At 47.4% G+C, this 10,527-nt stretch overlaps 1 protein-coding gene across 1 annotated transcript; it reads right to left on the bottom strand.

Moving 5' to 3' along the window:
• Positions 1–2,690: 2,690 nt before the first annotated feature.
• LOC127327848 (AAA-ATPase At3g50940) lies at positions 2,691–4,709 on the bottom strand. Its single transcript, XM_051354649.2, has one exon. The coding sequence runs from the start codon at positions 4,551–4,553 to the stop codon at positions 3,018–3,020; it is 1,536 nt and encodes a 511-aa protein (XP_051210609.1). The 5' UTR covers positions 4,554–4,709; the 3' UTR covers positions 2,691–3,017.
• Positions 4,710–10,527: the final 5,818 nt, after the last annotated feature.

Below are 10,527 nucleotides of genomic sequence, written 5' to 3'. Positions count from 1 at the left end.
TGCCTCAGCCGGCAGGGGTGGTGTTAGAGTACGTAATGGGCTTGGGCTGGCGGTATAGCCCGTTAGTCTTAGGGTTAATTAGAGATAAGGGTCGTTTGCTTAGGGGTCAAGTAAACCTCTCTATATAAGGAGAGGAGACGTATCAATCTAATCAAGCAAGAATTAAGAGGGAAATCCCTTCCCTCTTGCCACCGGCCGTGGGCAAGGCCCCCGGCCGGTCCTCTCGCGCCATCCCTCTAGCAGCACCTTAACAACTTGGTATCAGAGCTGCATGTCCAGGTGGGGTGTAGTGTTAGAGTACGTAATGGGCCTGGGCTGGCGGTATAGCCCATTAGTCTTAGGGTTAATTAGAGATAAGGGTCGCTTGCTTAGGGGTCAAGTAAACCTCTCTATATAAGGAGAGGAGACGTATCAATCTAATCAAGCAAGAATTAAGAAGGAAATCTCTTCCCTCTTGCCACCAACCGTGGGCAAAAGGCCCCCGGCCGGCCTTCTCGCAGCCCTTTCTCTCCCTCCAAACCCTAGCAGCCACATAACAGGTGGTGAGTGTTAGGGTCACACAGTGTCTAATCTCTCTACTCGGTAGTCAATAAGGGAATACGGATTCGAGGTACTGAATAGTGATGCTGAGACCATGTATTGAGGACTTTGGACGTAGGTACACCAGTAGAGTTTGATTTCAGCTATTTTTTTTGTTTGTTTCAAATTCATTCATCCGATGCTTCAGAGCTATCTGAGGATTCAGAAAAGATCATTTTTCCCATGTATTTAAATTCCTAATGCTGGGTGAATATAAATGAATGATAGAAAATTTTCGAGACCATACAATGGACAAACTACGCGAGAAGTGGCTAGATCCTAGTTTCTGAAGTTGGCTGGCAATGTCTTATAGAAGATGTCTTGTTGTACATATGTTACTTATTTTTTGTAACAGTACTTACAAAATTATTTAGAAGCACACTGTTAAGTGCGCCTCACTGCTCTAAAAAAGCAATGTTATTAATTGTCAAAATGATAACATATTTTGCGATGGATCTCCTGTAGGACCTATCTACATGGTATGCTCATTCTTTGGTCATTGTTCGCTTCCGCACTCCTAGCTGCTTCCGTCTTCTATGGAATCTTTCTTCAGCACCGCCTCTGGCATCTTCTGCTCCCCCTGAACAGTCTTAGTTTTGATCTCATTGGCATCTTTCTTCTCATCCACGTCTTCAGTCTTGATCTCATCACCATCTGTCTTCTCGTCCACCCGCTTGTCCTCAGTCTTGATCTCACTGGCAGCATTTTTCTTCTTTGAGTTTAGGAGCTTGGCAAGATCACCAAGCGCGGCATCAGTGTTGTCATTCCTCATCAGAACTTCGGCGACCTCTGCAGGCCGTCACAGTCACCTCCTTGATCAGCTCCTCAATCTCTGGATACGTGGCATCAGAGTCGATGGTGTGGCAGTTATTGGCAAGGATCCGGAAAGCCTCCGGGGTGCAGTACCCCATGTGGATGTGCATGTCCATCCTGCCAGGCCGCAGAAGTGCTGGGTCGAGACACTCCTTGTAGTTGGTTGTGAAGATGATGATCCTTTCTTCTCCAGTTGTCGACCACAAGCCATCAAAAAAATTGAGGAGCCCAGATAATGTTACCTTGTCTTCTGACTTCTTTTTTTTCTGTAGAATTGGACTTGGCATGTTCCTTGTCTTCATCCTGATCCTCCCTTTGCTTCAGTTCGATGGTGCAGTCAATGTCGTCAACCACAAGAATGGATCGGTTGGTCATGCCAACAAGAAGCCGCCTGAGGTCTGAGTTGGAATCCACCTCTGGGGCTTACATGGTCCTGTGCTAATTAATTACTGAGCAAAAGATAACATCACATTACTAGCAGTTCCCCCCTAGAATCTCCATATATATATGGTACTCGATTGTTGATACACTGTAACCGGCACTTTGCTAACATACGATTTTCTCGATCAGGCACACGCCATCGTCGCTTAACATGTTCTTGATTGGTGACGTTTTACATTTGTTTTCCTGGCATGGATTTCTGTGCTAAATTAATGTGCACTTTGACCTTCTGAATCACACGTTTTGGAGCTGGTTCTGATTATTATTTCTTTCCTAAACAAAGGGTTCATTTCAGATGGAGCTCCAGATTCATAAAGCTCTGGCGGAAAGCGATGCCACTTTGCTTCCTTGGCATGCAAGTTTGATCAGGAACTGTACCACTTTTTGCCAAGAGAAAGAATGAGAGTTGTGCGTGGCAAGTTTCCTGGAAGCTAATTAATCAGTTTTCTCGGAAAGTGTAGAAGAACAAGGTTTCCTGAGGCCTACTGATTCTTCTGCTCCCACTTGTGCTCAGGTCGGTGTGTTCCGTTCCATTCTGAGTTGGCTGCCGCTGAAATTCCATGCTCATGTGGACGGACGGAGGAAGACTGGTCGACGTCGTTGTCAGGTGAGGTTGTCAGAATTATTATATTTATTATTATAGGGTGTGGCTGGAAAAAATGATGTGCCCTATGTTAGGCGTGAATAGTGGCTGGCTATTATTACTGGTATCTGTTTGGGGAGAGCGATCAGATTAATGAACACACTACCTTCTTATTAGACAAAAACAGTGGATTAGTTCATCTAATCACAGCCCTTAGCCTGCTTAAATTTCGTGCAAAGTAACTGACGGAAAGCACCGTGCGAGGATTTGGAGATGATAATTTTTCCCGGGGATTTTAATATCGAATGTTGAGTGAATGAGACAGCATAATGGACAAACTACATGACAAGTGGCTGCGTTTGGTTCTAGGTCCTAGTTTCTGTAGTTGGCTCTGCCAGCCAATAATCTTATACTCCATAGAAGATGTCTTCTTGCATATATATAACTTCTTGTTGCAACAGTACTTACAATGCACCTCGATCACTGCTCTAAAAATGCAGTGTTATTATTAGTCAAAATGATCACATATTTTGCAATGGATCTCCCGTAGGACCAATCTACATGGTAGGCACACTCTTTGGTCAGTGTTAGCTTCCAGCACCTAACCGCTCCACTCTTCTGTGGAATCGATCTTGACCACTACCTCTTTGTCATCTTTCTTCTCCACCTGCACACTTTCAGTTTTGATCTCATTGGCATCTTTCTTCACATCCACCTGCTGGTTTTCAGTCTTGATCTCAACACCCTCTTTCTTCTCATCGACCTGCTTGTCTTCAGTCTTTATCTCATTGGCAGCATCTATCTTCTTTCTGTTTAGGAGCTTGACAAGATCATCGAGCGCGACATCAGTGTCGTCATTCCTCATCAGAACCTCGGCGACCTCTGCAGGCGTCACACTCACCTCCTTGATCAGCTCCTCAATATCTGGATACGTGGCATGAGAGTCAATGGCGTGGTAGTTATTAGCAAGGATCCGGAAAGCCTCCGGGGTGCAGTACCCCATGTGGATGTGCATGTCCATCCTGCCAGGCCGCAGAAGTGCTGGGTCGAGACGCTCCTTGTAGTTGGTTGTGAAGATGATGATCCTTTCTTCCCCAGTTGTCGACCACAAGCCATCAACAAAATTGAGCAGCCCAGATAGCGTTACCTTGTCTTCTGCCTTCTTTTTTTCTGTAGAATTGGACTTGGCATGTTCCTCGTCTTCATCCTGATCCTCTCTTTGCTTCAGTTCGATGGTGCAGTCGATGTCTTCAACCACAAGAATGGATCGGTTGGTCATGCCAACAAGAAGCCGCCTGAGGTCTGAGTTGGAATCCACCCCAGTCAGCTCGAGGTCGTATATGTCGAACCTGAGGTGGTTGGCTATGGCGGCGATGAGGCTGGACTTGCCGGTACCCGGTGGACCGTACAGCAGGTACCCTCGCTTCCATGCCTTACCGATCCTCCTATAGTAATCCTTCCTCTTGATGAACCTGTCAAGGTCGTCGATGATGGACTGCTTCTGCTTCTGGTCCATGGCCAGGGTCTCGAATGTTGACGGGTGCTGGAGCTCCATGGGGTTCCACTCATCGGAGTACTCGTTCATGTAAATGCTGAGGCTCCTCTCCCCATCCTTGATGGCCTTGGCCTTGGCGACGATGAATGGGAGGTACTCCTTCAAGGCCTTCTCCTTGTGCCTCTTGTGGAAGCTCACCTCATAGGACCTCACCTCCCGTGCGCCGCCGTTCCCATTTGGGTCGCCCTTGACCTCACGGGTGACGAGGCACCACTTGAACTCCGTCCCTTCGTACACGTCGGCCATCTCCTCTCCCGCCTCCATGCTGACGATCATCTTCTCGGCCTCGCTCTCGGCGCTGCTGACCCGCAGGCGCTGCATGCTGATGTTGGCGGGGGCGTTGTCGATGTGCGCGGCGAGGTAGGCCTTGACGGCGCCGTAGACGTGGTTATAGGACCAACCCTCGTTCTCCTCGATGACGATGGTGTGCTGCCATGTCAGGCGGGAGCGGAGGCTGGCGAGGAGGTCGGAGAGGGCCTCGCGCACCTCGGACGGCAGCAGCTCATTCGCGAGGCCGCGGACGAGCATGAGGGAGGCTGCCAGGGAGGCCGCCGTGGCGATGGTCTTGTCATAAGACGCCATTTCTCTCTCTGTGTGAGGGTGGGGGTTGAGAGGACTGGCCTGCTGTGTTGAGGGCTCTGTTTTTTTGTTGCCCTGTGTTCTCCTAGGTGTGGAGTAGCAGTGTGAGGAAATGAGGCTGCCTCTCTTTTGCGAGGAACTGAGGTGGGGAGCTGGGGGTGTGTGTGTATTGTTTTTATAGGCAGTGGAGTGTGAGGTTAGGTGGTTGACCGAGTGATGTCTTACTCTGAAAGGAACTGGTCTGAATAATCTAAGCATGGTGTTCCAAACCGACCTCATACAGACACACGGTTTGGTCCTACTTTGCAAAAGGTAGCATCACATTATGGCGTAATTTCAATGCCTGTGTTAATTAATTCCCCTAGGATCTCTGTATGGTAAATTGTTGACAAAGTCTGAATTGTGAAGCACTTGCTGACTCGTTGGTTGATTGGCTGAGGATATGATGTCTTCCTCTGAAAGGGAGAGGAGGCGTGAATAAATCTGCCGATGTATTATACTAGCAGAATACTACTATCACCATGGAGATTCAGAAGGTCTGTCTGGACATTGCACCACTGTACCAGCATGTGATACTCCCAGTATCGATTCTTTGATATATTGGTTACAGCTTTTATCCTCTGAATCACACACGTTTTGAGCTGGTTACTGATTATTGTTTTGTTTCAGATTGTAAAGCGGCTCTGGAGGGGGAAGCTGCGTGACTTCTTCCTTGGCATCCAAGTTTGCTAGGGCAATATATGGAATGGAAGAATTGTGGGCGCCAAGTTTCCTTCCTGGAAGCTAGTTCGTTTTCTAGAAAAGCGAAGGGGAAGAAGAATGTTTCCTTGGTGGACTGGAGCCTGGAGGTAGATATGGAAAAGAAAAGGTATGCAGGAGCGTCCTTGCGGCCTACTCCTTCTTCTTCTTCCACTTTTGTGCTCGGGTGGGCGCGTGTGTCACTGTCGTCAGCTAAGAACAAAAAAGAAGAGCCGAATATATACACGTCCTTGTCACGTTTCGAGACCAGAGGCTGGACAGGGACCAATATGCCCTGGGAAGACTCCACTGCCAGTTACATCTTCAGTCACGACCTAGAGAACGCAGCCGTGCGCGACGGCCAAGTGGACGTAGTATCCCAGGCGGTGCGTGGCGTGTGCGGCCATTCCTTTCAGTTGCAGCGTCCGCGTTGGCTGCAGTTGAAATTCCAGCTCTTTTGGTAGTATCTGTTTTGGGGAAAGTGATAAGATTACTACTCCTACTATCTGGCGTGTGGAAAGTGGTGTCCATCATCGAGAACGTGTCGCCTTGTTATATTCTGTGGCCTCAAAGAACAGCCCGGTGCTTACGGGAGGAAAAAAAATGCGATGCTGCGAAAGCTCCATGGGGAAGTATGTGTAACTCGAGTGCGTGCTAGAAGCCTGGAAATTGAAGATAACGATTCACTCGAGTGTAATAGAGCCAACCCTAATTTCTTCCGCAAAGAACAGTCGTCTATAAGTTGATATCTATCTTCTGTCTTCAAAAAAGTAAAAGATTATATCATTAAAGAAGCCAAGAGTTAAGATGAACATGCAGCATATCTAATGGCATTGACATTTCCCGGTGACTTTATGTTCGGAAGTTAGAACTCTAATCACAGCATCCAATTGTTTCTTTTTTCATGCTGTTGTGCGATGCAATTTTCTGGTTTGACCTATTACAACAAGCATGAGATAATTTGTTGACTTCTACATGGACCTTAACTAATAACTCTATTGTGCCCGTTGAGCTGAGTTGTCAAAGCCTCGAAGGGTGACGATTCGCATTGTTACTTTCACTATCTAATTGGTTATATTGAGCCATTTAGATGTATTTGCATAGCATCATACTACAACTTGATTATTTTTAGCCCATACCTTTTTTTTGATGATCGGAAGAAAAAATGACATCAAATATTTTGGATAAAGTAGTTTTGTTGATGATTTTTTTCGAGCAAGTATTCGTCCACTAGACTCACACACAAAAACAAGTAAGTATATTATTAATAAATAAGAATATATACGTGATTTTAAGGTTGTGGCAAGACGAGCTTCACTGGACCGTCCAGTCGAAGTAGACCGGTTCATCCAGAAATAGGTCTAATATATCTTACAGTGGCATGTCCACTAGGGCAAAACAAATCAAATTAGAAATTTACTTCTTTAATTTATTTGTATTAAACTCTTATACTTCTATAATTTTTTATTTATTAAATTTTATTCTTATTTACTATTGTTAATTAGTTGATGTAACTAACTGCATAATAGTGTTAAACAAATATTATTATTCTTGTATTTTGTCGTATTTTCTTCCATGTATGATTACCTACAATGCGCTAAGCAACATACATTTGTGGTAGAAGTTACATATTTTCCTTTTCAACATAATCACTGGTTTAAGATGTTTAGTTCTAGTGAAAACTCCTGAATGTGAGGAAAATAAAAAAAGAACCAAATCACGTGTCAATATATTATTTTCTTAAATTTGCATGGATTCTAGCTATGTTTGTTCGTATATATCTAGGATCCTTAATTTTTAATGTAGATATCTGCAAAGCATATGGTGTATCAAAGATCTTGAAAAGAAATTTCTAGATTTTTATTACCAGGTATACGAAAATAGGGAAATTTAGAGCATACAAGGTGTTTACGAGGAGTTTTGTTCATCAGAACATTGACATTGTTGTTTGGTATCAGATTGTCTTTGGCAATCCAAACTTGAGCCTACATGGAAGTTGACTCGTCTTTATCGATCCTTAGCATGACGCCCTACGAGAGGAAGTCCCAACCGTCAATAATAAGCGAAAGTCTCTCTTATCCCCTCTCCCGTGCTACAGTCGAGAGAGGCGATTTTGAGAGTCGTCGGCCGTTCCCCCCCGTTTCTCCGGCGCCGCCGTCGGTTCTCCTCCTCTCCTCCATCCGTTGTGGCGGTGGGAGAGGGGGGGGAACCGCGGATCTGGTGTCCGGCTTGTAAATAGGGCGTGGACGTTGGTGGCTGGCGGCGGCGTCCGAGTAGGAGCGGTGTCGGCGTGGTCAGCCATTTGGTCTCCGCGGATCCAGCTCCTCCTCGCCGGTGCTGTGTGTAGCGGTGATGGATCTGTCGGAGTTCCTCCGCGTGGATGGCGTAGCGACGGCGCCGTCTTCGCCTGGTGGGGATCCTGTCCTCGGGCCTTCGGTCGACGCGCCGCCGTTTCCTCCACCGACGACGCGAGGCTGCTGAGGTACGTGTTCTGGAGGCTGCTTGGACGCTGGATGCCGGGAGGAGAAGGTGACCCAGGAGCGGGATGGTGGCTTGATGGTGGTGGTCTCGGGCGCCTGTTTGGAGGCCTGGACCTGGAGTGGCGCGAGCTCGGCGCGTCGTGCCGACCGATGATCGTTCATCGTCTTAGATCCAGCTTTGTAGCTGGTGGTTGCAGCGGTTCAAAACGCCTTTGGCTAGGGGCTCTTGCTGCTCCTTCTGTTGGTTTAGATGTGTGGTTCTTCCTGGTGTTCTCTTCTTCCTTCTTGCTTGTTCCTGTGTTCGATCTTGTGCTAATTCTGTACTTGTTCTTGTTTGAATGAATATATGCTCTTTAAGCTCAAAAAAAAAAAAACCCGTCAATAATACCTTGACATATCTACAGGGAGGTTTGGTACCTCTAATAAGGTTAATTATCTTTTTTGATTATCGAAGTATGTGCCTAGGATATCTCGCAAGGCCATGTGTCACTAGAGGACAACGGCTCTATGCCGACGACCTTTGCCGTCGGCACATGTGTGGAAACCATCGGTATAGACGTATGCCGACAGCCACCGTCGGCGTAGCAAGGCTGTTGTTGACGAAGCTTTCATCGGCGTAGACGCGAGCCCGTCGTCGTAGCGAGGCTGTCGGCGTCACGCATGTGTGCTGAAGGTTGTTCTCCACCCGTTAGCGTCGCACTGCCGTCGGTGCGCCAACTTGACGGACGACCAGATGACGGCATAGCTGGCCACGTGTCCTCGCCCGCCATTCACCATCCGGCCTGACCTATGCTGACGACAATGCCATAAAAATTAAAAAAACCTAACCCTAGCACCCACACCTGTCCACCGCGCTGCCGATGGGAGCATGCTGTCATCGCCTCCGTTTCTTCCAGGAACCACATGCATCATCAAGCGCTCAGGGGTCGCGGGCGACGCACGGGGGCGAGGCAGCGCTCGATGAAGATGCGATGCACGTGGATGTGGCGGCGCATGGGGACAAGGCAGCGCATGGCGAGGGCGCTGAGGTGGGGATCCGCTGTGACCTTATGGAGGATGACGAGCGACGACAAGGGCAGAATGAGAGGGGGGTGAGAATGAGCGGGTGGTTTGGGTGTGGGATGAGGAGGTGGAGGCGCGGGTGGGTGGGTGGTCGTTGGATTTGATGAGAATGATCGATTGAAATGAGTTCCGGGGGTGATCCGTGGGTTGCTGTTTCCCATGCTATGATTCGCTCAAATTGTGTTTCTTTGGTTAGGCTTTGACCGCAGTTTGACCTAGACTTATTATGAAAATTAACATAAATCATAAAATGGAAATCTGCACGCATGTCTGCGTCTTGCAATGGCACTCAATATTGCCGAATGAAGTTCACTTATATCACACAAAAAGTTGACTTTTCGTTTTTGAAGGGAAGAGAAGAGAGATTTTTGTGCAGCTCCTACCAAATGAGCTAGATCATGATGAAAATCAGGGTATAGTTTTTTTTTAAAATAACCTTATATTATGCACAGGTGTGTGTGTTGTGATGTCAAATAATCTTGTTTTTGGAGGTTTTAATTTTACTTGCACAAAAATCTAATTTTTATTTTCTAGGTGTCAAAAATAGGTTTTTTGTGAAGCACCTACCAAAAAAGCATTCCAAAATTGGACCACCCAAAAATTAAGGAATATACTAGACCACATTTTGTGTACAAATCACAAGCTGGTTGCATCTTAAAATATTTATAGGTACCTCTCACCAAAAAGACAAATAGTCGCTGATTCACCTAGAAGCCAACGGAACTTGAACTACAGATGCTTGCTCATAACTATTTATGTCATCATTGATTCACTCTAAGTTTTGCAAGATTATACCCCTAGGTAACAAAGCTCATGCTCGCCGTTTTGGCCACATTTTGAATCAAGCACAAGTAGTTCAAAAAAAAAATCTCGCACTATATCATCTTATGTGACCTAGTGTAAGAGTATTTTACCCTTATCCATTATTTTGGTAACAATGACACCGTAGCTAGAGTATTGGACTAATGCGTGCCTACAAGATTATTCCCAGGTATTAGTCCATCAAGCATAATGGTGTATCAATGGAATAAGAAGGTGAAGGGAGACCCCCCACTTCGATGAAAAATGGGGAGTCATTGATTTCCATCTGCCTGACGCTTGGTCCGGCAGCACCGGCCGTGGCACCAGCTGGCCCGGCGTATGCCGGCTGTTGTGCCGTTGCCAACCGGGTACCTTCCAGGAACTCCGTGCTGCTCGCCCGGCATTTGCCCGGTCCCTCGTCCGGTTCTTGCCGGATGGCCCGGCGACGCCGTCTCCTGCACCGGCCGGCCCGGCGTAGGTCGGCCCCTATGCCCGTGCACACCGGAGCCCTTCTAGGAAGTTGGGCACGCTCACCCGGTGCAGGCCCGGCGCCACGCCCGGCGGCTGCCGGCTGGCCCGGTCTGCAGCCCGACGGCACCGGGTGTGCCACTGGCCAGTCCGGTGCCTGGCCCAGCAGACCAGCCACTTCGACCTGCTGCTGAGCTGGACACTCCCCCAACGACTGGATTTCAACTGGATCTATAAATATCCCTTCACCTAGCTCAGAACAGTTAGACACTACACTATACTTTGTTCTTGAGCTCTCTCTCTCATACTCCATTGTTGCAAACATCAAAAGCTTCAGATCTCCATCCTCCTCCACCCAAACTCAAATCCCTCCGGAAAAAAAGCTAGAGGAGGTCTTGATCTACAGTCTCACCGAGCCAAATCCTGTT

This window comes from Lolium perenne, chromosome 1 (assembly GCF_019359855.2).
Source record: "Lolium perenne isolate Kyuss_39 chromosome 1, Kyuss_2.0, whole genome shotgun sequence".
In the NCBI taxonomy this organism is placed as follows: Eukaryota; Viridiplantae; Streptophyta; class Magnoliopsida; order Poales; family Poaceae; genus Lolium; species Lolium perenne.
The sequence above is the reverse complement of the archived record's forward strand: the minus strand, read 5'-3'. Positions and strand labels throughout refer to the sequence as shown.